This window comes from Esox lucius, chromosome 6, assembly GCF_011004845.1.
Source record: "Esox lucius isolate fEsoLuc1 chromosome 6, fEsoLuc1.pri, whole genome shotgun sequence".
NCBI lineage: Eukaryota > Metazoa > Chordata > Actinopteri > Esociformes > Esocidae > Esox > Esox lucius.
Genome location: NC_047574.1, coordinates 11,534,161 through 11,561,995, shown reverse-complemented (window position 1 = coordinate 11,561,995; position 27,835 = coordinate 11,534,161). Strand labels below are relative to the sequence as shown.

The window sequence follows — 27,835 nt, the reverse complement described above, 5'->3', positions numbered from 1 at the left end:
GAAACGGGGTTGTTCGCTAGGCCTTGATAATCTCTGGTCCACACTCCAGTCCAGTTGGTAGCGGTAATGCACCGGAAACGTTGGTTGCCAACCGACATAGAAAAATCAAAGAAGAGGCAAGACAGTGATCACAACCATATGATCACAACGTCGTGGTAAAAAGCACGTGAACGTAGCATAGTTCAGTACAGTGTTTGGTCGTTTAATTGCCAATATACAAATATACGTACTTGTGTAAATGTGAGCTAAAAGCTATATAGGTTGAATTTTATGTTGTTTATTGTAATAAATCAAAAGGAAGAATTTCCATACTAACGAGAAATAAGCAAGTTTTGGTGCATTTTTTATGTACTTCCATACACGAAATATGAAGACAGCTGTGTCTTGGGTCCTCATTTCCAAAACAAATGAAATGGCGTCCCGCATAAAATGGAGTCTCTTACGGTTAATTCGGTCACGAAATACATCACATTTTAGGTTTGAGTTTTTATTTGTTCTACCTTTTAAATAATTATGCTTTCGTGTATCAAAACAATGAATGTCATACAATAAAGTCAGCTGTCTTCGTTATGATAGAGTTGACGATACTAGATAGTTCACTTGGGATAGCTAAGCTAATCGAAACCCTAGCCTAGTTTAATCTCATCTTCATGTTGCGTAGGTACAATTTACCGAATGTATGAAATGTGTGTTTGAGGAAACATGCCTAAAGCAACTTTTGTGCAGTTGGCTCAGCCAGTCATCAACAACTCTGTGAATGACTAACATTTACCCAGTGTATTCACAATATTCATCCTGGGCTGTACACACATTCATGAATCTGAACAGGGGTGGGGTTCGGTCCCCGTAGTGGTACTGTTGTAATTGTAGTTCTTTTTAGCTACTATACCCAAGACCAGTCTGAATTAATTTGATCGTTGAGAAAATAACCACTTCTTAAATACTGCAATGGGGCCAGACAAATGGGGCCAATGGGTCCTCACAAACGTTGTGTGCAATAATAGATTGGTGACAACGATGTTAGCTAAAACAGACTTTAATGTGAAACTGTTTTTTATTATTTGGGTGCTAAAATACGTTGTTTATATATATATATATATATAAAAACATTGTATATGACGTTGGAACTACAGTCTGGTCTCTGTAGTTGTAGTTGGGAAGGTGATTTTGTTTGCTGTTTGTCTATTCACACCCATTTGTTAGCCTACCTGTTATGTTGTGTTAACAGACCTAAAATAGTGAGTGCATTCATTTTCCTACTGCCCTAGTAGAAATCAAACCAGCAACCCTGGCATTGATAGAGGGATGCTCTTCCAGCTCTTTGTTGTACTGTTCCACCATGGGACACACACCCAGAACCTTGGAGTTGAAAATGTCATGCTTTCCACCCTTTAATGGAAGCAAGCAGTTGCTGTATAGCTTATTTGATTATTGACAAAGTTGCACGTTTTTGATGTTTTAGGGCCATCTTAAAGTGAAAGGTCTTTAAGGGCCATCCTGGGTTTAAAAATCTGAGGAATGTTTGAGTGTATAAATGACCTGAGAAGTGTGGTCTGTTCTAGGTTTCCAGTCAAGACGCAATACCATTTCCACACACAATGCATTGGCCAGAACCTCAGAAAAGTTCAAATTCTGCCTTTTACTGGACCCAAATATTTCGCAGGTAAGAAAGAGAACAGTTTTAAAAAATAGTGTTTATGAAGCATTTGCTATCAAAGTAATGGCACAAAGTGGCTGTTCTTCAAGTAAATGTTTATGTTAAATGTTTAGCGGATACTTTTATTCTTAGTCTAGTTGTTGTGTATGGAGTTTATATGACAGTTATATGCCAATTTTTCACAGGGAACAGACATATTTTTAGTAATATATTCAGAGTAGCCCTACTAACCCCAAACCATTATGTTTCAGTGCGACAATTGTCCATTCAGACACAGGACACTCCAAATCCCAGAAGCTTGAAGTTTCTCCCTGGTAAACCTGTGCTGGGGGCAGGAACCCTGGACTTTCCTTCACCAAGCTCTGCAGAATCTTCCTCCTTAGCCAGGTTAGTACGGTTGTATAACAACATTAGCCTTTTAAGACACTATTGAAAATATGCCTTAATACTCTAAACAATGAACAGTAAGTACAAATTGATTACATTTTCCCCCTATTATTTATTTATTCATGTATTTTTAAAGATTCTCTTGTTCCAAAATGTGTACCATTCAAGATTATGGACTTTTTACAGCTTCACAGCAGTCAGGAAATAAATGTGTTTTCATTGCATTTACCACTCTACTAATGGTTTTGTCACAAAAACGGTTGCATTTAGTTATAAATCTGCTGACTGGATTTGGCACCTCTGCTCCAGGACATCTGCTCAAAGCACATTATTATGAAAATATTTAGGATAAGAGCTAGATTTTGTTTTTCTTCAAACATCAGCCAAGTATTCAGAATCATGTCACCAGACTCAGAGCCTCAACATTTAGTGGAGAGGAGCATCAAGCACATAACCTTCACCATTTTTTTGAACAATCACTTTGTCTAAATCACACATGTGACTTCCTATGGGAAGTCCAGTAATTTATTCCCAATAAATGGTTATTGTTGAAAGTCAACTTGACCGGTAAGAAGTGTTAAATTAAAGTAAACCTGGTTAGTGAGAAATAATTTAGAGGTTTTGCAGTGTGAATCACAAATTGTTCTCAAACAGCTTGTTTGATTTTGGTATTTCGTTTTTATGTTAACTGCTGTATGACAACTCGGACTAAAAAAGACTAAAATGCTCTGGGGATGTATGTCTTAGGATTGTTATGTTGACTGTACTGATTAGCCTTAGATAATGTTATGTGCGTCTCAAGTTGAAATCAGTAGCAATGTGCAAAATGCTTCTCCACTGTTTGTTCAAAGAACACCATGTTGATCATAGATAGCCAAGGTTGGGGCTGTAGGAACTGTATATTGTAAATGACTGCACACACTATCAACATTATGAACTGTGTATGAGTCAGAGCGCTCTTGATTGACACCCCAAGGTCTCCACAGGGAATTGTTTGAAATCGAAGGAGTGAAAAGTGTGTTCTATGGCCCCGACTTCATTACCGTGACCAAGGTAAACCGTCCATTTCGGTTGTTGTCGTTTCTGGCTCGGTTTGCTTGGTGAAATGTTCATCTATATATTTCCGGCTGCTCTTGCCAGGCGGATGACGATGTGGAGTGGACAGACATCAAGCACCGTGCCATGGAGGCCATCACTAAGTTCTTTGACAGCGGAGAGCCCATAACCACAGGGGTGACACACCATGACAGCAGTGAGTAGGCCAGTCTTGTCGGATGGGTGTTTTAGGGTCAGTCTGTATTTTGCGGTCTTGATGAATTACCTGCATATACGCATGATAGATATTTTTGTTATTTTTAACATGGCCTAATAAGGTAGGTTGCAATACTTTTTAACAGACTATTCCTATTCTTAGGTCACTCTGAAGATGATGATGAAATTGTTTCAATTATAAAGGAGCTTCTAGATACAAGGATCAGGTAAAGTCCCTGTATACTATTAATCCATCTATACAGACCGATTTGTCGGTGTTAAACAGCCCCTTGACAGCATTCTGGATAACATTTAACTTTGTCAGTTCTGTGTTGTGATGTGAATAAATGTAGTATCTGCTTTACCTGGACATCTTGTTGCTGTTTTTTGGGAAGCTCTGAAAACGGATCCATTGTAAAAAATATTCAAGAAATTGAGGAATGTTGATAACCATACAAATGAAAAAACAATTTCCATCTAAGTCTGAGTTCATCCCTGGTATAATGTTTAGTAATTCCCATGATGTTTTAGTTTAGATATACATCATACTGAGTCATTTAGATGTGTATGTTACACTGACAGTTTGTTCAGAGTCTAGAAGAATCCTAGAAATATTTTGTGGTTAGTCTTGATAAAGATAACACAATATTTGGTCTCAAGCTCTTCATGTAACATGAAATTAGGCATACTGTTTGAGACCTGAACTTGTTCCACAAACAAATGATAGAAGTGATGTTGACATGAGACAATTTTAAATACAGCCATGTTAAATTCCCAACCCCTCCTTTTCTTCCTCATTGATCCTCCTCTAATTGTTCTCACCTATCTACGTTTCAATAACAATTGTAATGTGTAATAAGTGTTCCATCCCTGCAGATCACTGATCAACACAAGATTCCCTGAACAATTTATTTTTGCGTGTGTTACTTTTTCCTTGAATGTCATACTATAAAGTCAGCTGTCTTCGTTATGATAGAGTTGACGATACTAGATTGCACTTAGAGATTGCTATGAAAAGTTATTTTTGGTAATGACAAACTCTCTCACACAGGCCCACTGTAATGGAGGATGGTGGTGATATCATCTTTAAGGGCTTTGAGAATGGCACGGTGAAGCTGAAGCTGGTTGGCTCATGCACTGGCTGCCCCAGCTCCACTGTCACCCTGAAGAACGGCATCCAGAACATGCTGCAGTTCTATATCCCAGAGGTGGATGATGTGGAACAGGTGAGAGAAGGGACAAAAAGAGACGTATGTAAAGGAGAGGGAGAGTAAAGAGAAAAAAGGATTTAGGAGGAGAGGAGGAGGAGCGAGAAACCTAGATAGACTAAATGAGGATGAACTGAGAACGCGAGGAAGGACGGACTGATGGGAATTTTGGGAGACAACGTTATTCTGTGGAGAAGAAAGAGTGAAAGTATTGAAGTTGGAATAACATTTGCTCTATCTGTCACTTATACCTTTTTTTGTTTTGTTTCTGTAGGTGGAAGATGAAGCGGATCATATTAGCGCCAAGGTTTTCAACGAGTTAGAAAGCAAGCTAGGAGACGTGTAAAACTACTGCTGTTTCCCATGCATATAGATAAACACACTGTTGTATAGATGTCATGCAAACCAAATCGACCCTGCTTTCATTATTAGTGCAATATTCATGACTGAGAGAAAATAATATGTAGCCTTGCACTTTCCAAATACCTACAAGTGTCCTGTAGTCTTGTTTTATTATTTATCCAATTAGTTGTTGTCTTTCATTCATTAAAATACTGTACTTGCAGCTGTTACAGTGATGCAAACACACTTATACCTATACCAGATAGAATATGATTGGATGTATAAATCTCAAGCATTTCAACTCACTACCAAATGTGTTGATGCTAGTAAGCCCAGGTGCTGGTAATGGAACTGGGTCAACATTTAAGGTATATAACATTTAAGTAATTCTCATACACTTGTCAAGAGCAAGTCAAATTACTGAGTGCCAACATTGTCACTGATTAAACGTTTGATCTCAATACAGTTTTCTTTTCCCAAAAGTTTAATCTGTTATGGAGAGTGACCAATGTTCTGTTGACCCTTTGTCTTTTACAAATGTTTCTAAAAATGGTATTGCTTAGAAGAAGTGCAGAGCAATTTGAGTTATTGCACAGGCAGATTTCACAGTGTTCCCTAAAGGAAATGTGCAGATGCTAGAATGCAAGTGTGGTCTGTCTTAGATATTTACTTATTTTGTCTTTCATTGGAAAATCTGAAAACTATTTTGAGTGAGGAACAGAAGCGTTCAATTTGCAGTGGTCTCTTAATTTTAACCCTTCTATTCCTCATTCAAAACCTTATTTTTTTTGACTTTTTTGAAAAGACAATGGTGCAGTGGTCTCTTTGTTTCTTCCGGAGCTGTATATTGCCAATTCTCCAAGGGTATGCAAACTTTGAGCACAACTGTATTATTTCTCCACAGGTTGATTTATAGATTTTATTGTACATGTTTTAACAACAAATCAGATGAACTGACATTCTGTGATGTTTGAGTTTTTGGGGTATGGTTTATATCTATCTTTTTTAATGCATTGTTTAGGAATCTACATACAGTATTTATATTTTGGGCATTGACATGCTAGTTCATATTTATCATATAGGTTCCAGTGGGTATACCTTTAAAATGTTATAGTAGATACTGTTTGCTATCTAATATTCTTGATCCAGAAGTCAGAATCATTTACGTAGTATCAGCCACGGTAATGTAGCTCGAATAAACAAAAATGTTTTACCTATATATTTTAGGGGTCTAATGACAGTAAAGAACATGCGGATCATATACCTTTACAGAGGATTCACCGTGCAGTTTAATTAATCATAAAAAATAGCGCTTGTGCCCTTTTCATGACCTACGCATGCGCACAGTAACGTCTTTGGCTCCATCTCCGCCGGTGCATGAAAAGAGTAGAGGTAAAAAGGTGAGGACATTGTTTCTTTAATACAAATAACACTAACTTTACAACAGTTTGGATGGTTTTTCTACTGCAGAATGCAAGTTTTTGTGCAAATTGGAATGTATAAACGTTGGTGTCTGCTAACATCAGCACAGTGTTGATGCTTAGATTGCCCAAATAGGCCTCAGCTAAGCTACTAGCTTAGCATTGACCGTTGCTTTGAAAACAAAACCCACGAGTCATCATAATAGCTAGGTACTAGCTGTTTATCGCCGTTAGCAAGCTAACCCAGCCAAGGTAAACATTTCGTCAGTTAGTCAGTGGCTGTACAGCTATAGTCGAAATGCAACTACTACATTTGATAATATCTGCACGTGTTTAGAAACAATACAGTTGACAAATGCATTAGGCTAACTAACGTTAGTTGACTAAGAAACAAGTAGCTACCGTGTCTTGTAACTACAGCAACTAGCTTAAGTAAGCTGTTAGCTAACGTCGTTAGCCCTGTCAGTAACGATACACCAAATTCACGAATTCGAATTATTATAATTCCCATGCTTTCTAATAGTTTTTTTTACACATGTTTTATTGTTGCCATTTGGGTTATGTAACTGGCTAAGCGATTTGTCCCCCCAACAATATAGTGAGCTTATAAGTCTTCCTTCTGACATTTTTCTTAAAATTGATTTATTTACATATACTGGAGTGTTGGATGTTTATTAACCTCTGTGTGGTGTTATTATTTAGGGAAAAAAAAGTGTCCATAATTCACAAAATAAAGTTATCTCAAAAAAGGCATACCACATTGGAGCTATAAGGTTCTGTCTGTGATCCAGTCAAAAGCCTCAATGAATGCGGGAGGACCAATCAAAATCTATCTTTTAGCCCAGTATTTTTAGCTGTGCTAGTTTGTGTAAGCTAGTTTACTTGGGATAGTTCGCAAATTTAACAATGCCGTTAGAAACCTAACATTTAATGACTATATTGATGATTTGTTAAAGAGAGCAGTAGTGAAGCATATTAGTTAACTATATTGCGATTTGTTAATAGTATGTTAAGTTGATGGCTAACCCACTAACTAGCAAGCTAACCTCCGTTAGCTACATGGTCCTAACTCGCCTTCAAATGTACACAGTCCGATTAGCTACGGTAAATATAGCTAGACAACTACCTCCACATCAAGTTGCAAAGTGGCAAGTTAACGATAGCTAGCTAAGTAAACTTTTAATCGCCTTAGCTATCCATCTAGCAACTAGATGTGCAGTTAGCTGGCTTCATAGTAACTAACTAATGTAATGATATCGTCAGCACGCTAGCTAACAAATCTAGATACTTTTTAGAGCTTTTATGTGTTCAGAAGTGCAGTCATTATAGGCATGTATCAATAACAGGGCCAGCTATAAAGACTTGCTATAGTAGTTAACTGTTTTTGTAGAAATTGTGACTATAAAATAGATAACAGACAAGGCTCAGATTATGATCCTGAAGAATGGACACACAGCTGGAGAGATAACAGTGAGACTAGTAAAGAGAGTAAAAGAGACAAATAGTGGTAAAAAGTGTAAGCTGAGACACAGAGAAATGAGTGGGTATTGTCATTTTTCCCCCTGTAATTCAAATGAAAAACACAGACTTCCAAGACTTTTTGTTACAAAAATTATCAATACAAGCAAGTACCTTTTGCTGCAGTTGCCCAGATTGTGTTTGGTCAGTGTCCATACAGTACACTAAGTGCCATGGTTGACATGGACATCAGGGGCTCAAATGTAAATTTGAGGTCAGACTCTATCCTTGCCAAAGGCAAAGAAGAAGACCTCAGGTCAATGTTGAAGTACATGCCTGCTAAAATGAGAAGTAATAATAGTGATAGTGTTATGTAGAGTAAAACAAATTAAGACCATGCTTAATGTATTAGGTGTTTCAAACTTGATGGTACTGCCTAACTACATATGAATTGCTATGTTGAATATAACTGTTTTAATGATTCAAATATAAATGTTGTTTCTAAATCTTATGAAAGCATACATTTTTCACATATAGTGTATGTGTTCGAACAATGTTTTGGTGTTAAGATATTCAATTTGTAATATGGCTATATTTATTCCTTGAAACTAAAGGTTTTGCATTGTGATGGTGAGCTGGAACCTTATAATTCTGAACCAGATCAGAGCTCTCAGAGTTATAAGGTTCCAGCTGCATTTGAACTCTTCCAAAAAAGAAAATGTCTAATTGTCCCAGGATTTTGATGTGACTTACCCTATGTACAACTAGGATGATGGCCTTGTTAAGCTATAAAAAAATAAATATATTATGTAAACCCTTTGCTAACAGGAATATGAAATCTTTGATGCTCAATATCTCTGAATCATATGGAACGACGATGGAACCTTTAAAATTCTAAGCTCACAATATGTTGATAGCGTGATAACTAAGTTCTTGCTGCCCATTATGTTGTTGCTACTACTAGTCTCATTCAGTAGACACAGCTATCAGAAGGCCTAATGCCGTTGTTGAAGATTTAACCAATCAGGTAACGATACATTTAGTCAAGACAGCGCTGTCATTGCCAGATGGATGTGGACCCCGTTCAAATGAATGGATTCGGCTGTTTCAGCCACACCGATTGCTGACAAGTGAATCAAATTAAACTCAAAGCCATACAATTTCCATAGACCAATATTGGCAGTTGAATGGCATACTGTGTTGCTCAGTAACTTTCATCATGGCACCATCATAGGATGCCACCTATGGTCAGTTTGTACATTTTCTGCCCTGCTAGATTTGTTGTGGTCGACTGTAAGGGGTGTTATTGAGAATTGGAAGCTTGTAGGAGCAACAAAAGGTAGGCCACACTAGGTCACAAAACAGGATCACTGATTGCTGAAGCAGTTAATACTTGTCTGCCCCGGTTGCAACCCTCATTACCAAGGTCCAAACTGCCTCTGGAAGTTAGCAAAATAACAGTATTTGTCGGGAGCTTCACATAATATGTTTTGATGGCCGGCCAGCTGCACACAAGCCTAGGATCACTATGTGCAATACCAAGCGTTGACTGGAGTGTTGTAAAGCTTGCTGAGTCTGGAACTGTGGAAATACATTCTATGAATCACAGTTCACCATCTGGCAGTCCGACGGATGGAACTACATGTTAACGCTTTTGATTTTGGAACATTTTAACAAGCTGCTGTCCAGATACATTTGGCTGTGTTGAGTGACCTACCGCCTGCAGGTTACAGCATGAATTAGCCAGTTTGCAAGCAATTATGTTTATTTGCGTAGCACAATTCATACATAGAAGCAATTCAATGTTTGATTCAAAGTTTGATGACTTTTTGATTAAATGATGAAAACACCAATCTACTTGCGCGTCTTCCTTATAATATTCCATTCACCATGGAATATAACTTTTTTCTTCCTTATCTTTTCAACAGAAAGTCCTAAACCCCTGAAATTAACCGACAAATAGAAAATAATGCACTGTGCCAAGAAAAAAAATTCAGAACATTTGAAGGAAATCTATTATGTATATAGTTGAAGAGATTTTTGATGAAATAACTTGAATGGTGTGTATGGGTATAGGGGTTTGTGTTTCTGAAATTCTGAATATGACTTCAAATGCTCTAGAAATTTAGAAATCTGTGTGGTTTTTTTTAAATGTTCAATGCAAAGGTCAGTGTCTTATTAATCACACCAAATAAGCAGGCGCATTTCTGGTGGTTGTTTTGACAGGAGATAAAGCCTCATTGGTTTCGTCAAGACACCTGTGCTTGAGCCGTGAGTCATGGCCCAGTTCGGGGGACAGAAGAACCCTCCGTGGGCGGCTCAGTTCGCTGCCACTGCGGTGTCCCAGCCAGGCCACTCTGGACAGTCCCTGGACCTCAACAGTCTACATTGTGAGTTGACACCTTTCTAGATTACTTTTAGATTTAGATTACTTTCTAGATTTACTTTTAGATTACTTTCTAGATTTACTTGATGATGAATGGGTCTAATAGCCTTTGTTAGTGACCTTACGTAAATTATATCAGTGGACTCAGATTTAACAACATTATCATTCCCAGTGGACTCTGCCTTTACAGCATTATTGCTAACCGCTGTACAAAGTGCTGGCGTGTTCCTGGATCGCCTCTTCAGATGGTGGAAAAAAATAGAAATTGCTCATCTTGATTTTCAATTCTCGTTGCATTTCCTTGTTCTTGCTCACCATCCTCGCAACCTGATGGTTCTCCATGGTTCCAATCCACTCCCCTCTCCCCTGGCAGCTCTAGGTGTGCAGCAGCCATCTCTCCTGGGGGCTTCTCCCTCCATGTACTCCCAGCAGTCGGCCCTGGCTGCAGCCTCCCTCAATCCCCAGTCGGCTGCCGCCAACTACCAGTTGTCACAACAGACCGCTGCGCTGCAGCAGCAAGCTGCGGCAGCCGCAGCACTGCAGCAGGTGAGAGACTCGCCGTGTAACCAGATGTCCAGAAACCTTTTTTTATTTTTAATTGAAGTCCATGTCAGCAGCACGGCCACGGGAAATTGGTGCACTTCAGCCCAGAACTCTTGTGGCTTCGACGCCCTCTGACGAGAGCCTGAGTAGAGTTTCAGCTTCGTACTGTCTGCTATTTGAGCTGCCAACCCGCGACCAGTCATGCTGCCCTTAAGACAAAAGTGTGGCACGCTGTTGGGAGATCTGTTCAAGTTGATTGTTCCAGAGTTGACTGTTGACTATGGAGATTGTCATCTGTCTCGTATCTCTTTTCTCTTTCAGTCTCAGATCAACTCAGCCCTGCAGCAGTATCAGCAACAACAACAGCAGCAGCAACAACAACAACAACAGCAGCAGCAACAACAACAACAACAGCAGCCTCCTCCACAACAGCCTCCACCTCAGCAACTCTACAATGTACCCCATCAGGTGACTCATCTGACCTTTAGGACAATCACATGATATATAAACGCACCAGAAAATAATATGGTTTTCAGCCTTAATTGGGCCTTCATGAATTGTAGCTACTTTTAAAGCACATTGTGCCCTACAAAACTAATATGTAACTCTAAGTACAATAGTTCTTAATAAAGGTTCAAATATTATTACAAATACCAAAACGAGGTTTACACATTCAGTGAAAAAATTATAGATCCATTCATTAGAACATTTCACATTGTCTCTTTAAATGTCAGGTTTGTGATGAAGACATTCAGTAGATCATTCATTCAGTTATTCATTTATTAATATGATCTTCAGAAGAAACTATCACTTCCCTGTCTTTCTGTGCCAATGTATTTGTTCAAATACTCTTCAACTTAACATGTTGTCATTTGTCCATCCAGCCAGTAAAGTAGCATCACTGAACAAAGTATAAACAAACTGTTAACGACGTGCAGGTAGTTTTTGAACGTGGGTAATTGATAGAAAATGTGATCCTGGTGATCCACTGTAGGATGATAATGTTTCACTGATAAACACTGGTTTCCACTGGTGAAGATGACCTTTATACCAGCTTTTTATCTGGGGAAGAAGTATGCTGATTTCCCTGCAATAATGGTGTAACCCTGATGCTAATGTATTTGTACTTGGAGTTGTCTCTTGGGCATTCAGAAACACTACAGAAAATAATAAAGACAATACTTGGGAGATTTATTTCCCCCAAATCTTTATTAAAATCCAAATTAAAAAAATAATTGTCTCCTGTGCCCTGGTTCGAGTGAGACAAGGTCAATGTACCGAGTGAAAAACCCAATTGTAGGATGACGTAATACTTGCCCATTAGATCTTATTTTATTAGTTTTTCTTTTAACATTTTATAAGCTATAATTGGAGTGCGATCCTTACTATGATATTTCTAGAAGTTAGGTTATTTTTCAAATGGAGCCGCATCCTAAATATCGCTGTGTTATAGATTATACATATCCAATTCAGTAAAAGATTATATTCTACAGCTCCTTCATGAAGTTAATGTGATTTATTTTATTTTTTATAAGGTTATATCCCAGTTACTGGGTCTTGTCTAAAGCAACACGTGGTAGTCTCGCACATCTTTCGGCTTGGTTTGTAAACACATTACAAGCAAGTTGCAGTCTGGGCTGAGTTCCAGAACTTGAACCCACTTTTAAAACCACTGGCGGACCAGCCAGTCTGTATCGCGGCAACTACTCCCCTCACTCATTCTTCACTTTATTTTCACTTAGGTGAAGTAGCCTCTCTTTTTTTTTTTTTTGGTTAAAATCAGATTTGCTGTAGGCTAGGCACTGCACTACAATTTACACTTTTGTTCTCTTTGACCTTTCCTAATGAAGCCTAGGTTTTTTTAGCAAGTTGTGGTGTGACGCACAACTCCGAACCACCTATCTAGCTTCACAGAGACCTCACTACTTCTGTATCAATGTATCAATCAATCTAAGTATTGTTTCCTCGGAAGACGTATTGATATTTCTGCGTGTTTGTGCCCCCCCCCCCCCCCCGTCTCTTCAGCAACATCAACAACACACAGACTTATATGGGGTAAATGAGCAACGTGTAATGCTTTCATTTTAGAGACTGTACTAAAAGACACCTGTCAATCAACCAATGTACTGTTAACTGATTTCAATGACGTGAAGGACTTATTACAGTGTTTACGTTTGTGTGCCCCCGTCTCTTCAGCACCATCAGCAACACACAGACTTATACGGGGTAAATGATTAATGTGCAACTCACACCGACCACTCTGAATTGCCTTTGCTTGGTGAGACTTTACTCATGTGTCAATCAACAAATGCATGTTTGGACTCTGACTGATCGCTGTTTCTACGTGTTTGTGTTCCCTGTCTTCAGCAGCATCAACAGCACACAGACTTATACGGGGTGAGTATCAGCCAGAGCACAGGCCTGGTGCTGGAATGTCAAATGTAATCAGTCCTACTGACAACACATGCTGTTGCTGTAAAATGCACTTCTTTCTTTCTCTACAGCCTCAGCAAGCGCTGCTTTCACAGGTAGGCTGTTTAGGGGACAGGCATGCCTGTCTTATGTTGAATGCACATCTGATCAAATGCCATGCTGCTGGAGTCTTCATGCCTAGTCAAACGTAACAGGCCTTAAGAGATGCCGTTTTGTCTTGAAAGATCCGAGACTTGTCTTGCATGTGTGGTTGGAAGCATACAACACTGACTGTGGGTGCCACTCAATGTTCTTACATGCTCCTGTCTCTCTTTCTGCTGTCTGTGCTGATGTTGAAAGAACTGGAGTGGCGAAAACAAGTTTCCGGTAGGCATCACCACTTTGACTATTCACACGTTTTCAATCAAGTTTCCGTTTTTGGGCCCTTATGCTGCCAAATGCAATGACCGGTTGTAATGACGTTTGGATTCTTTGGGAACCCTACTTAGTTGTTTGAAAATAATCCAGTTGGTTACAACTGTCCGTGTTACTTCAGATGTTAATTTCAGCGTCCCTGTAGAAATAACATTTGATAGGCTCCACATAGATACTTCCAACCGTTACATTGTTAGATCCACGACAGGACTTGCTGGAGATTGACCTATAACTCTGTCCCTCCCCAGCCCCCCGTGGCTCTCCCCACCAGCCTGTCCCTCTCCAACCCCCAGCAGACAGCCCAGATCACGGTGTCCTACCCCACGCCCCGCTCCAGCCACCAGCAGCAGAGCCAGCAGCAGAGCCAGCCCCAGAAGCAGCGTGTCTTCACCGGCGTGGTCAACAAGCTGCACGACACCTTCGGCTTTGTGGACGAGGACGTCTTCTTCCAGCTCAGGTGAGCGTGTCCCGTGTCTGTCTGCCGTAGTGCTCAGGGTCTGGTCCGTTCGTGGCTGGGCCACGGGAGGCCCGTCGAAAGATGGCACTTTCGTCATTGCGTTGGACAGGTTGCTGGATTCCTACGGTGGCCTTGCTCGTTTTCGTGGCTTTGTTCTAAAACGGCACAATGTCTCTCTGAGTGGGTGGATAATGAGTGATGCCTCCACAGTGCGGTGAAGGGCAAGACCCCCCAGGTGGGAGACAGGGTCCTAGTGGAGGCCGTGTACAACCCCAACATGCCCTTCAAATGGAACGCCCAGCGCATTCAGACCTTACCTCAGCTGGCCAACCAATCGGTGAGCCTCACCTTACCTCTAACCACACACACACACTTGGGTCACGTTCAGTAGGTGTAGGATTGAACCGAAGCTGAAGAAACCGTTTGTCTCCCTACTGGTAGAGATCCTGAACCAGAGCCGAAAGCCTTAACCAGTAACCTCAGTTTAAGTGCCTCCAGGGTTTTGGTTCCAATCTTTCTCTCTCTTCCTGTGTGCTCCGGTTGTGTCTCTCAGACTGAAACATAACCTAAGTCTTATTGTAAGGAATGCGGAGCCATTGCAGCATTCCCCCTCATACCAGAATGCACTCCAGCAAGTTTGTCTGTGTTTGAGGGGAGGGGTGAGATTGGAACTGGGGCCGTGAATGTGGTGGTGTGTTTTGCTATTAACCACTCTGTTCTCCACCCCTCCTCTCCCAGCTTCAGCAGCAGCCCCCGTCCTTACCTCCAGTTTCCCCACAGCTGAGCAGCTTCTATGCTGACCAGGGGATGCAGCAGCGCTACTCAGACATGCACTCCGCCGGCATGGACAACAGACAAAATGTAACCTTCGACTTGCCTTACCCTATACCCCCTCGAACCTCCTCTGTGCTTCTTACGTCTGTTCACTGGCCTGTCCCTCTGCCCTCTCTAGTCTTTCTCCGTTCATTTGTGTTTCGGTCGGAAGATGGTGACCTGATCGATAAAAGGCCAGGAACAAATAGCACATAACAGATAGCTATATTTCAGAGAGTAGTCGATGCATTTTATCGTGTGGTCTATGGTCTTTCAGAAAATGTATCTGAAACGCAAATGAATGAGTCTACATACGTGAATTGTTTTTGTCCGTGGAGATCTCTCAACAGGGGCAATGTGCTGTTTTGCTGTGAACTCAAAGTGCTTTTAAAGGTGCAATCAATAAGATTTCCTGTGTTTGTTTATTTAGGCTAACCATGCAAGTCCCATTAAAATGGTAATACTGTTAATTTCTTAAACATATTAAAGCAGTTTAACTGACAAATACTTAAGATTTCTAGGATATCTTAACGAATGCACTTTTGACACCCAGCATTTTTTTGGTTTAATGTAATGGGAAATACATGCTAAACAACTTTTTTTGCCTCACAAACAGGTTAGGAACTACTGTACCATCAACACTGTACATTCCATACATCACACAGAAACTCATTCATTTCAGGGTTTATAACTTACGACCCATTTGTAGTTTCTTCATGTTTTTTGCAGATAATGCTACTTCAACAGTAGTTTTCTTGTTTGTTGACAGAGTTTGTTCGCTGTACCAGACTGACATTATGCACAACTGCAACAACCAAATAACATTTCTGGTGAAGGAAGAATTTCTGTCCAAGCCTCCTGCCTGTAGTGCTGTTTGGCTGTAGCACTCTGTTACCTGTTGGCAGCAGCACATAGAAATGCGTTGGTTTCATTTGCTGTGTCCTTTATGCATGCTTGTATCCATGAAGTGCATTTAACAGCACACTTAAAGGGGCATTACACCATGGTACAAATACTAAATGTACAAATTACTAATGTTATCAGTGATACTTTTATGTCCTAGAAACACACAACCTCCTCAACACAAATTTGTTCATTCAATATTGTGTGTGTCCTGAGCTCCAGAATTCCCAGGAAGTAGATACCACCTCCCTAACTAAATCAGACAACACAAGAATAATTTGTAGAAGACTGAAAAGGCTTTTTAAATAATAGTCATTTTTGAAACCTCATCGTTGATCATGCTCATGTGGCTTCTTAATCCGCACCAGTTTCACAAGGCACGGAAATCCCAATAATATCAAATCCCTTGTACAGTAGCTTACTTTTGGTGGTGCAAACCTTTCTCCTTTTCTCTAGTTATGTGTGAAACAAACTAGAAATCTCTCAGACTTGATGCACACCACTTAAGGTCCTCCCAGAGCAAAGTGCTCCTTTAAATAAAAGCTCCTTCATGTAACCAGGAAACAAAACAATAAAAGCCTACTCTGACAACATACTGCTGGGTACAGCTCCGTGTTAATGCAAACCTCTCTCCTGTGTACCTCTCCAGAGCCAGCCTCCAGGCCCGAACATGATGAAGCCGGGCCCCAGTATGCTCCAGTCTCTGCCTCCCCCAACCACCTTCAGTGTCCAGGCCCAGGGTCCCCCTCCTCCTCTGCTCCAAGCCCAACTCTCCGCTGCCTCTCTGGCTCCGCTCCTCCAGAACCCTCCCCAACCCCTGCTACCACAGCCACCTCCTAAAGGTAGGGGACGCAAACATCTCCATTTGTTCCTTTTTTGTTGTTGATGATTGGATGGGGGTGGCGGGTAGCGGAACGTGATTGGTGTATGTGTGTGTTGATCCCTGTAGATGTGTTCTCAGGAGGACTTCTCCAGCCCCCCGTGAGGATGATGCCTCAGCCTGTCAGACGCCTGGACCCCTCCCCCCGCTTCCCCAACCGCAACGACCGACCCGAACTCATCCTCAGGACCAAGGATGAGCGCAGTCGCGACCGTGACCGGGAGCGCCGGAGGTCCCGGGAACGCTCTCCCGCCCGTAAACGCTCCAGGGACCGCTCCCCGAGACGTGAACGCTCTCCGCGTCGCCCTCGCAGGGTGGTTCCTCGCTACACGGTCCAGTTCTCCAAGTTCAGCCTGGACGGGTGGGTCCTTCAGTTTCTGCTTTTGTTTCAGGCTATTATCTGGGGCTGTGTCTGTAGTCCCAGAACTAGGCAGGCTGTGTGTATTACAGGCAACCAAGTAACTCGTAGCCTCTCAGGGCATTTCGTGATGAATTCATTCAGTCATTCTTCTCGATACTCATCTGTCCCTTCCTGGTCCTGAGTTACATGAAAGCTTTGTAACAGGTGTTTTGAAATTGATAAAAAAAAAAGTTTTGTAGTGACATTTATCGTCAATTTTCAAACCATTTTCAGTGGCTGCTGTGCCTTCCCCTCCAGGTCTAACTGTGACATGATGGAGCTGAGGAGACGCTACCAGAGCCTGTACATCCCCAGTGATTTCTTCGACGCCGTGTTCACCTGGGTGGACGCCTTCCCCCTGCAACGGCCCTTCCAGTTCGGCAACTACTGTAACTTCCACATAATGCACAAGGAGGTGGACTCTCTGGTCAAGAACACTGCCGTGCTGGACCCCCCCGACGCCAACCACACATACAGCGCCAAGGTACGGGACACAGCCGCTCTGTTACACTCGCACGCGCACACGCCAACGCAACATACGGCGGTGAGGTAATCCACGCGAACACTATTTAATCTGTCCTGTGTCGTGTTGTTGGCGAATAGGTGATGTTGCTGGCCAACCCCAGTCTAGAAGAGCTCTACCATAAGTCCTGTGCTCTGGCTGAGGACCCCCAAGAACTCAGGGACGCCTTCCAGCACCCCGCCCGCCTCATCAAGGTATGTAATGGTGTCGGCCCCCCCCGTGGTCTGTCCCTCGCCCGGCGTGCTGTGCCCAAGTCTTGACTTAGGCAGGTAGCATGGCGTCTGTTCTGAATTTGCCTCTTTGCCTCTCCTGTCAGTTCTTGGTGGGCATGCGGGGAAAGGATGAGGCCATGGCCATCGGGGGCCATTGGTCCCCTTCCCTGGACGGCGCCGAGCCTGAGAAGGACCCTGCCGTGCTCATAAAGACAGCCATACGCTGTTGTAAGGCCCTCACAGGCATAGACCTAAGTCTCTGCACTCAGTGGTAAGTCGTGTTATTCTCTTCTCCTCCACCTCGGTTCTCTATACAATTAACCAGGCCGGTGTTAGTATTACTGCCCCGAAGCACAAATGACAAGAATCCGGGGTGCATGGTTTTGTTACCTCCCAACACTTAGGATCGATATCTCACATGTTGGATGGATGCTTGTTTTTGTGAGTTTGTTTTTTGGACATTAATGACTGATTCGTCATTTGATTTGCCTCTTAATTCTTTTTTTGTTTTGCAATGTCCTTTTTGCTAACGTATGATGTCGTCTTGCTTCTATTTATCACTGTATATCGATGTGATGGGTGAATGAATGCATTGACTCTGTGGCTCGACGAGCAGCCTCCCGGACCAGAAGACGCCGCCATTACTTTTCGTGTTTTACATTTTTTTTCCTTTCATTCTGTTAAATATCTTACATATTTAACTTATTGCCTTCACTGTTCTGTCCTCTGATTTTGTCTCTTCGGTCACAAACTCTCCTATCCACGGGGTTGAATGCTATGCAAACACAAAAACTGAGCTTTGATTGGCTGAAGGCAAGGGTTGGGGCGGGTTTCGGGGTGTTTCCAGGGTTCATGTTTTTGTTTGTCAAAGTCCCAAAATGGCCACGTTACCCTGACAACAAATGGAGAGCTGCGGACTGGGTTCCATTATGCTAATTGTGTGTTGGTGGGATACTGTAACCGGGTCACCAGTCATTGGGGGGTAATGTAGCCTAAGCTAGCCCTGTTTTTTTGAGAGATGTGTGTCCCTGACCCGAATGTTTCTTTCCAATGCGCCTTCTTCCTTTGCGACAGGTATCGTTTTGCAGAGATTCGCTATCATCGCCCTGAGGAGACTCACAAGGGGCGGACAGTCCCCGCACATGTGGAGACAGTGGTTTTGTTTCTCCCGGATGTTTGGCATTGTCTTCCTACCCGCTCAGAGTGGGAGGGGCTGTCGCGGGGACTCCGGGATCAGCTGGCTGAGAAGCTGTCCGCCGAGCGAAAGGAGGCTGACGGAGAACAGGCACTGAACCGCTAATCCCTCTCTTCTCATTTCCCCCGCTTCTCACAGGAAGAGCACAGGATATTCACTAGACACAACAACCCCACATACACATCCATACACACGCACTCACACACTACATTTGTCATTCACATCGAAACACACACACACACAGAGGGAAAACCTGATATTACGCCATCATCATTATAGGCAGAATATTGAACTAACTAGGCCCCTTTAGGTTCAGATTCCCACCCTATCCTGCTACCTGCTCCTGCCCCCCTCCTTACAATCCCACCTGGCTTCGCATTCAGCAGACACGCACAGGGAAAGGACACCATAGGTTGTATCTGAATGACACTGCCGCAACTGGCCAATCAGCTTCCAGATCTATGAATTACCCATAACCGGGTACCAAACTGGACATAGCCTTTCTTTAAAAAAATAAAATAAAATCACCATTAATCCGAATTGGCCCTACTTGTTAGGAATTTGGTCTTCTTGCATGAGGGGTGGATACAATTACTTAATGATTCACTTGGAACCATTGATGATTCTAAAAGAGAATGCTGGAACCTGCAGAGCCAGTTGTGTTGACGTGTGTTATAGATTTTGTTCCCTTTTTATTATATATATCTATTTGATACAGTTCAATATCTGCTGAACCCCCTTGCCCAAATTCTGTCTCTTGTCTGTCCCTATTTTGATTGGACTGTATGTAGAGCTTGGTTTGTTCCAGGGCAGTTGGTTGGACAGAAGGTCTTCTATAATCAGAATCCCTGCAAAACTAGGATGGCTAGCTAGGGAACCCCACAGCCAGTTGGCCTACACACTGAGTTTGGCAGCGCCAGCTTTGAGTTGAACGTGATGTACCTGCCGCCACACAGACCACACCCCCTTGGAACCCGCTGTCATTGATTTACCTTTTTGTGTTCCACAGAACGTGATTGATTGGCCGCTGGGGTTGGGGGGGACGGGACATTTGTTTTATTTCTATTGTGGGTTTGATAAAGGTTTTATTATAAAGAGCTATAGGGTTTCCCTGTGTTACCTACCTCCAGTACTACCCACCATGCAGTAGCAGAGGACTACTTTATCATCCCAGTCTGTCTGGTCAGACCCGAGCAACTAGAAACTATCAGAGACACATGATGTGAACCTTGCTTCTTGCACGGTTCCACTTTCTTTTCTTTTTACTAGTTAGAACAACAGAATTGGAATGCTAATGGTTTTCTGTTCCTCTCTCTTTCTTTCTCTGTCTCTTTCTGACGGTTCTTTCTTAAAGGAGGAAGAGGAGAAGGATGAAGAAGATGCAAAGGAGGTGACCACCCCAACCCACTGGACAAAGCTTGATCCAAAATCAATGAAGGTAGGATCATTGAATAGTGTGGACATTATCCAGTCACTATAGCTTTGAATGGGTGTTATGGTCAGCACTGGTTTTAAGGCCAAACCTTTGGCATTGGTACAGAGTCAGAGAATACTGTTAATAAGTGATATTTTGTTTTGGGGCTAGAATTTGTTTTGAATATTTTGACAGACAACAATGGCATGGATTATTAATAAGAAAAACCGGCAACTTTCTTTTTCATTGAGCCACGACTGAGCTGAGTCAGATACTTAATGAGTACAGTATATGAACATGTATAACAAAATAAGCATATGGACAAAGTAACAGTTTCTTCTTTCACTTGGCTACGAGTTCCAGATTTCATTATTTCAGGAGTTGTCTTAAGCATTAGAAGTTACAGTAGGAATACAGAAGTACAGGATGTGAATTGAGGAAACTGGTGGCAGCTATTGTGAATTTAGTAGTGTGGGCCCCAGAACTACTAGGGAATCACCTGAGTGGGTGCCACACAGAATGAAAGAGGAGAACTCCAACAGTGTTTTACGGACCTGCCCTTTACAAGACGGTCAGCAGACTCCACGTACATCTGACAACCACTCACCATCTTTGTGGGATGCATCATTCAAAGATGTGTTACTCAAAACCCTCCCACCAGAAGGTCATCCATACATTAGCAGCCTCTAACCTAAATGAGAAAGTCCTCTCTAGAACTGGAATTACTCTGAATATGGGCTGGAGTGCCTTGAGTTGGGCATTGTTGATGTCTTCCTGTTTCGGTAGTGTCTCCTCACGGCTGGTATAATGGTGTAGTTTCCTGGTGCGCGTATCTTCTGCTATGCATCTACATATTGTGTGTTTCATTCCGGCATTCCTGTACCTCCGGCAATCCAAACGCTGCTGGCTTTTAACTAGTTTGTTCTGCAGACATTAGATTTGAAAACTGCAGGGCCTTGTTTGGTGCATGCCTTCTAAGCTACTGCCTCCGGTACATGCAATACCACTTCAGCCTGGTTTTCATTTCGGGTTGCTGCTGTTTCTGTACACAATTTTTGTAATTTCTCCCACTTCTCAATGAAATACCAGAAAATACTAAAAATATATTTAAATATTCCAAAAATGTCTAATGAAACGAGCGTTGTTGTTTTTTGATTAACGTAGTCTGTAAAACCAATTCATGAATAAGAGACCTTGTGTGTGTGTGTGTGTGTGGATGAGTTCCAAGCAAAATGTCTAATTAGTGAACTCCCCTTTTGTAGGTGAATGACCTACGCAAAGAGCTAGAGTCTCGCTCCCTGAGCTCTAAGGGGTTAAAGTCCCAGCTGATCGCCCGCCTCACCAAGCAGCTGAAGGTTGAGGAGCAGGTGGAGGAGGCCAAGGAACCGGAGAAAACGGAGAACCAGGCCCCGGAGGAGGAGGAGCCACAACGTATGGAGGAAGATCGAGAGGTAAAGTAGAGGAGTTCTGCTATGACCTTTAGGACTCCTCAGGCTGTGCTTGCAGGCGGACACACGATATGCTTGAAGTGCACGACGTTCTGCGCTGGGTGGGGTGGTTGTTACTGGTGATGCATCTCTCCACCTGTTGGCTGTCTCTCCGTCAGGAGGAAGAGAGGAAGAAGCTGGAAGAGTTGGAGCGCCAGCGCAGGGAGAAGCGCTACACCCTGCCAGACGAGCCCACCATCATCGTCTACCCCAACTGGGCGGCCAAGAACGGCAAATTTGACTGCAGCGTCATGTCTCTGAGTGTGCTGCTGGACTACCGGCTAGAAGACAACAAGGAACACTCTTTTGAGGTGAGACCACGCCCACACTGCTACAAGTCATGTGTCTGATCCAGAATGACTGGCAGTCCTGCTGATGCTGTTGCACTTGTTATGATGGAGTAACACAAAAACATGAGACCTCCGGCTGAGGTGCTTCTGTCCTCTTTCTGACTTTGTTTGGTTGCCTGAATGCATGTATAAAGCAGAGCCTACTACAACCGGTTGCTGCCCTCTGGGGGTGAACCTAGGAAGTGTTTCCTGGGTAGTTCTGAATTCCAGCCGCTGTAACCGAGCCTCGGCCCTTACGTACACTGCTTTAGATGCCTAGAAGTGCGGATTTGCATCATAAAGCAAATAAAATATATCTCCTCTTGTCTCCAGGTCTCTCTGTTTGCAGAGCTGTTCAACGAGATGTTGCAGCGAGACTTTGGCTATAAGATCTTCAAAGCCCTGGCCTCTGTGCCCTGTAAGGATGACAAGAAAGACAAGAAGGAGAAGGCCAAGAAAGAGGCAGAGAAGAAAGAGGCCGAGAAGAAGACTGAAGTTAAGAAAGAGAAGGAGGAAGAGAATGGAGAGCCTGTGACAAAGAAGCCAAAAGAGGAGGAGCCAGAGAAGAACAAGGCGAGTGATTCACAGCTCTTAATGGTTAACTGTCTTCAGATTAAAGGTTTCAGCTTGTGTACAATGCATGATTGTGCCAGTGTACAAGCAATGTGTTTGTTTTCTTTTACAATGGCCTGCTGGTTTTATGTTCTGCCTGTGTCATGTCTTTGTCAAACACAGGAGGAGGCTGAGAAGGAGGAGAAGAAGGATGAGTCTGTGGATGCAGAAGAGAAGGAGGAGGATGAGAGCAGCAACACTAATGCTGAGGAGTACGACCCCCTGGAGGCTGAAGATGCTGATGACGACGATGAAGATGGTACATATGATAAGCCTGTCCTGCAGTGGTCGGTGTGATTAGCCTGTCCTGCAGTGGTCGGTGTGATTAGCCTGTCCTGCAGTGGTCGGTGTGATTAGCCTGTCCTGCAGTGGTCGGTGTGATTAGCCTGTCCTGCAGTGGTCGGTGTGATTAGCCTGTCCTGCAGTGGTCGGTGTGATTAGCCTGTCCTGCAGTGGTCGGTGTGATAAACCTGTCCTGCAGTGGTCGGTGTGATTAGCCTGTCCTGCAGTGGTCGGTGTGATAAGCCTGTCCTGCAGTGGTCGGTGTGATAAGCCTGTCCTGCAGTGGTCGGTGTGATAAGCCTGTCCTGCAGTGGTCGGTGTGATTAGCCTGTCCTGCAGTGGTCGGTGTGATTAGCCTGTCCTGCAGTGGTCGGTGTGATTAGCTTGAAACTTTCTTGTCTCATGGTTTTCAATAGAAGGGCAAATTGTACTGACATTTCTCTCTCCCGCTACTTTCTCTTGCCTTTCCCTCACTCTTAGATAAAGACGATGAAGACTCCAACGGCAGAGACCGGAAAGACGACCGCAGCAGCAGAGACAGGAAGTCCAAGGAGAGGTCCTCTAAAGACAAGGAGAAGAAGCAGATGGTGACCTACAACAAGGACCTTCTCATGGCCTTTGTCTACTTTGATCAGAGTCACTGTGGCTACCTTCTGGAGAAAGACCTGGAGGAGATCATGTACACGCTAGGGTTACATCTGTCCAGAGCCCAGGTACACATTGTCCAACAGCGCTTCATATGTTGCATTTACAGTTCGTTGCATGTGGGAGTGGGTACAGCGAAATGTATTTACATCAGAGAGAAGTTTACGCTTACTTGCCTTGTCTTTTTCTCTTTTTTTTTTATGTACCTTTGTCACAATATGTGGGTGCTGTTTTGTTAGTTGTTTTTAATCCGCTGATTCATTTGCAGGTAAAGAAGTTGTTGAACAAGCCTGTCGTTAGAGAGTCCTGTTACTATCGTAAACTGACGGACGCAGCTAAAGACGAGGCTGCTCCTTCCTTCAATGAGGCGCTTGTAGACAACCTGCTAGGTGAGGGGTGATGACTCTACACTAGCCCGGGCCTTCGAAGCCGCATTAAACTGGATCCGACTTCTTATTCCAATGTGGATATCTATTATTATGGACGAACGGATCTTGTCCAGTTTATTAATGTGTCCCTGACCTATTACCTTTTTCCTTTCCCCGTCTCTTCCTTTTTCCCACCTCAGGTAACCGTGCCCTGCTACCCGTCCTAGTGTCCCGTAGCCGGGTGGCATCAGCGGAGTCCAGTGAGTCCGGAGGTGGCAGCGGTCTGATAGTGTATAATGGAGCCATGGTGGATGTGGGCAGTATGATGCAGAAACTGGACAAGAGTGAGAAGGCCCGGGAGGAGATAGAGCACAAACTCATGGTGCAGGACTCCAAGATGGGTAAGAGACAAGCGGGGTAGAATGTGCAATTGTCTACATGTCGTCGTTGTGTAAACCTGGGTCTGTGGTCGTTGTGTAAACCTGGGTCTGTGGTCGTTGTTTAAACCTGGGTCTGTGGTCGTTGTTTAAACCTGGGTCTGTGGTTGTATTCCAGACGAGGACACCAAACAAATAATCCAACTGGTATCAGCTAACAAAGCCCTGTCTAAAGACCTGGAGGAGGTAAAGGGAACCCTGAGCCAGACGGAGAACAGCCTCCATGCTACGGAGGAACAGAAGACCGTCTACCATGACCAGCTCAGCCGAACACTCAGCAGCCTGGGCAGCGCTATGAAGGAGCTGCAGGGAGTCCTCCAGAAGGTAGTGTTGGGTGGTGGCTGGATTTCATTGGTTGACAGTTAGTAAACATGGATTCTGTGCAATCTCAGAGAGCACCTTCCAGTTGCTGGTGGATTGTGTTGGTGTTCACTGGGAGATTTGCCTGAAACATCGAGACACATCAGCAGTTCTGAAAGTTTAGGATTTGAGATATAGTCAACCCGAAAGTGAAATTAGACAAACGTGTGCTTGTACAACAGTTCTAATTTCTACTGGATTACAGAATGCATTTATTAGACCTAAATATACAGCTCTGGAAAAAAATCAAGAGACCACCTGCAAAATTATCAGTTTCTTTGGTTTTGCTATTCATAGGTATGTGTTTGAGTAAAATTAGCATTTTTGTTTCATTCTATGTACTACTGACAACATTATAACCAAATTCCAAATAAAAATATTGTCATTTAGAGTATTTGTAGAAAACAACAACTGGTAAAAATAACATATGCATTTGACTCATCAGAGAAGATTACCTTACTCCATTCCTCTACAGTCCAATCCTTATGGTCTTTTTTGCAAACTTCAGGCTTGCTCTTCTTTGCGTCTCATTGATGAAGGGCTTTGCACAACTTCAGCCCTGCCCCTAGGAGCCTTTTTAGAACCATCCTCGCCGTGCACTTCACCCCAGCTGCTGTTTGCCATTCTTTTTGTAGGTCACTTGATGTCATCCTACAGTTGTTGAGTAACATTCGAATGAGTTGACGGTCATGTCGGTCAGTGGACAGTTGTTTTCGCCCTCTGCCAGTCTGTAGCTTTGTTGTCCCCAATGTCCGTTGCTTGACCTTGTTCTTATGAACCGCCGTCTTTGAAATGTTCAGGATGGAAGCAATTGAACTTTTCTTTTCAACTCTTGTGTCATGCTTAATGATTTCTTTTATTTTATTCAAATGACCTTTGAGGTACTACTTGCATCCAGCTGGTCCTATTGCAAGAGAATAGTGATGAACCCAGCAGTGTTTTTTTATACTCCCTCATTAAATTAGATTTGGTTCAGGTAATCACCTAATCAGTAGCTCATTAAGTAAAATGAGTTGTGCCTGTGTTGGAATTTAACAGACTCTGGAATGGAATGGCTGCCATACATGTAGAGATGCTGATTTAAGAAAAAGTAGGAGTGGTTTCTTAATTTTTTCCAGAGCTGTATATCTGACCTATAGCCCTAACATGGATGCTATAGTCATGTTTCTTATCAGAACCACCAAATGTTCCATTTCTGTATGTTTAAAAAACTCAACTGAAGCCTTCCTGTCTTTTTTCATCCACTCCAGGAAGTGCCCACAGAAGCCGCTGCTGACCAAAAATCCCAAGCAACGAATGGTTCAGACGAATAAATGAATGAATGATAGAGTTGGAAAGTGAATGAGGTGTCAGATGGGACACTTTTTTTCTTACCAACAATGTAAATATTGCACTAAAACATGCTTCATTTGTTTTACTTTCATTTGGACTGTAGTTTTTGCTTTCCCCTCACATGGCCATGTGTGGATAGATCCTCATTGGTTAAATCCCAAATTGTACCCTATTGCTTTATAGTGCACAGGATCCATCTGGCCCATAAAGTACCCTATATGGGGAATAGAGTGCCATTTGGGACATTCACCGATATCTAAATTGGTTCTAATGTTTTCATGTGACCTTACTATTTCCATGTGAAAATAACATGCGTTTAATTGGTTTGATATCAATTACAGTTGGACTCTCTCTGGTTATGATGCATTTCTCTAATTGTAAAATAGAAGTTTGATATTTAAAAAAGAAATCTCCCGAATTTATGTAAATGGCATTACATTGCGAATTGCTTCTTTGCTTATGTTGTTTGTTTTTCATTTTTGTAGCTGCCTCAATTGCTAATGATACATTTGAACGTTTTCTTCTGTTCTGTATTGGTTTAATTGTTTTGCCTTGCCCAAATAGTACCATTACCTTGATGCCAGTACCTGACAGTTGTAATTGATCGGATCATTCTAATTAGCAATAATGGTTATTTATGTTCCAGTGGATTCATGACAAAAATATTTAAAATAAACAGTTTATATTTAGAGGGAAGATTACCTTAATTAAGCTATGGTTTTATCGAGTCTACAGAACTGAATATCCCGTTTCTCCTCTTTACTCAGTTCTACTTACAGCTGATCAAAAAACAAATGTCATTTTGTATTTCCTCATGCTACTACTATGGGTCAATTTAGACTGGCCGCCACTTTGTTCTGAGACATGGATCATGTTCATTAGGGAACACTGTAACAAAGTGTTTTCAACACAAAAATGTGTTTCTTATTTGACAAGTTCAGACGTTATCTCCCCATTTTGGCCTCCTAGCTTCTGTTTGGTGCCCAGTGAATACGACTAATACAGGCAGTCAGTGGTTTATGTTGTCTGTCCAGGGTGGATGGTTCAGTGTTTTTTTTTGGCTATTGAAAAGGGAAGTAAAAGCAAAGCCAAACCATACGACTAGTGTCTACACTCCCATCAAAGGAACTGGAACCCTGGTTAGGTTCTTTAATTTCAACACAGACACCATCGTTTTTCTATGTTCTAGATCTGCTGTGCATTCTGATCTGGGTTGTAGAACTGTTTGAAGTAATTGAATTATTTTTCCATTTGGAGTGTCAGAGCTATGATTTTGTTACTCTCCTCAGATGAAGGTTGGGCAACAGGTGTGATAGTGGCTATAGTCGTATGAATTTCTGGATGAAAGCAGGATTTGAAATGAACCCAAAGCAACTAGGTGCATAATATTTTTCTACTGAAAATGTACTCTGGTTGTCCTGTGCCGAATTAAAGTGGTCCATTTTAACATTTGCTGCTTCTATTGCATTTTATTGCCCAATGTCTTGCTATTTTGTTAGCAATATATTTTATAACTTTGGCATATAAATGCTTGTCATTCCAATGACAGATCTTATTTTCAAGTGTAGTGAATATTTAGTGTGGTCTAATACATGGTCTTTTACCTTGGCTGCACCACTCTGCATTCAGTGCTGTAACCCCCAGTGTAGAAACACAAAATGACCTTAGATTTCAACACTGTGTGTG

The 27,835-nt window shown here is 42.5% G+C and overlaps 2 protein-coding genes across 13 annotated transcripts; both read left to right on the top strand.

Moving 5' to 3' along the window:
- The first annotated feature begins 374 nt into the window (after positions 1-374).
- zgc:110319 (NifU family protein) lies at positions 375-5,310 on the top strand. The gene is made up of 8 exons (XM_010870033.3): positions 375-477; positions 1,563-1,663; positions 1,909-2,044; positions 3,031-3,097; positions 3,185-3,296; positions 3,459-3,522; positions 4,347-4,521; positions 4,778-5,310. The coding sequence occupies exons 1-8, from the start codon at positions 413-415 to the stop codon at positions 4,847-4,849; spliced, it is 792 nt and encodes a 263-aa protein (XP_010868335.1). The 5' UTR covers positions 375-412; the 3' UTR covers positions 4,850-5,310.
- Positions 5,311-5,662: 352 nt separating this feature from the next.
- Positions 5,663-27,601, top strand: ccar1 (cell division cycle and apoptosis regulator 1). Of its 12 annotated transcripts, none has more exons than XM_034292619.1 (28): positions 5,664-6,245; positions 9,951-10,114; positions 10,484-10,656; positions 10,975-11,121; positions 12,679-12,708; positions 12,850-12,879; positions 13,024-13,050; positions 13,158-13,181; positions 13,426-13,452; positions 13,749-13,957; positions 14,168-14,294; positions 14,696-14,818; positions 16,323-16,515; positions 16,623-16,914; positions 17,188-17,437; positions 17,557-17,670; positions 17,793-17,959; positions 18,763-18,973; positions 20,238-20,321; positions 21,560-21,748; positions 21,904-22,095; positions 22,447-22,686; positions 22,849-22,984; positions 23,488-23,720; positions 23,921-24,041; positions 24,221-24,421; positions 24,576-24,781; positions 26,068-27,601. In XM_034292619.1, the coding sequence occupies exons 2-28, from the start codon at positions 10,003-10,005 to the stop codon at positions 26,128-26,130; spliced, it is 3,921 nt and encodes a 1,306-aa protein (XP_034148510.1). In that variant the 5' UTR covers positions 5,664-6,245; positions 9,951-10,002; the 3' UTR covers positions 26,131-27,601. The 12 variants fall into 12 exon arrangements, with proteins under 12 accessions (XP_034148518.1, XP_034148510.1, XP_034148511.1 ...); XM_034292620.1 differs by having other exon boundaries at positions 13,021-13,050; positions 16,635-16,914; XM_034292621.1 differs by having other exon boundaries at positions 13,021-13,050; positions 17,212-17,437.
- Positions 27,602-27,835: the final 234 nt, after the last annotated feature.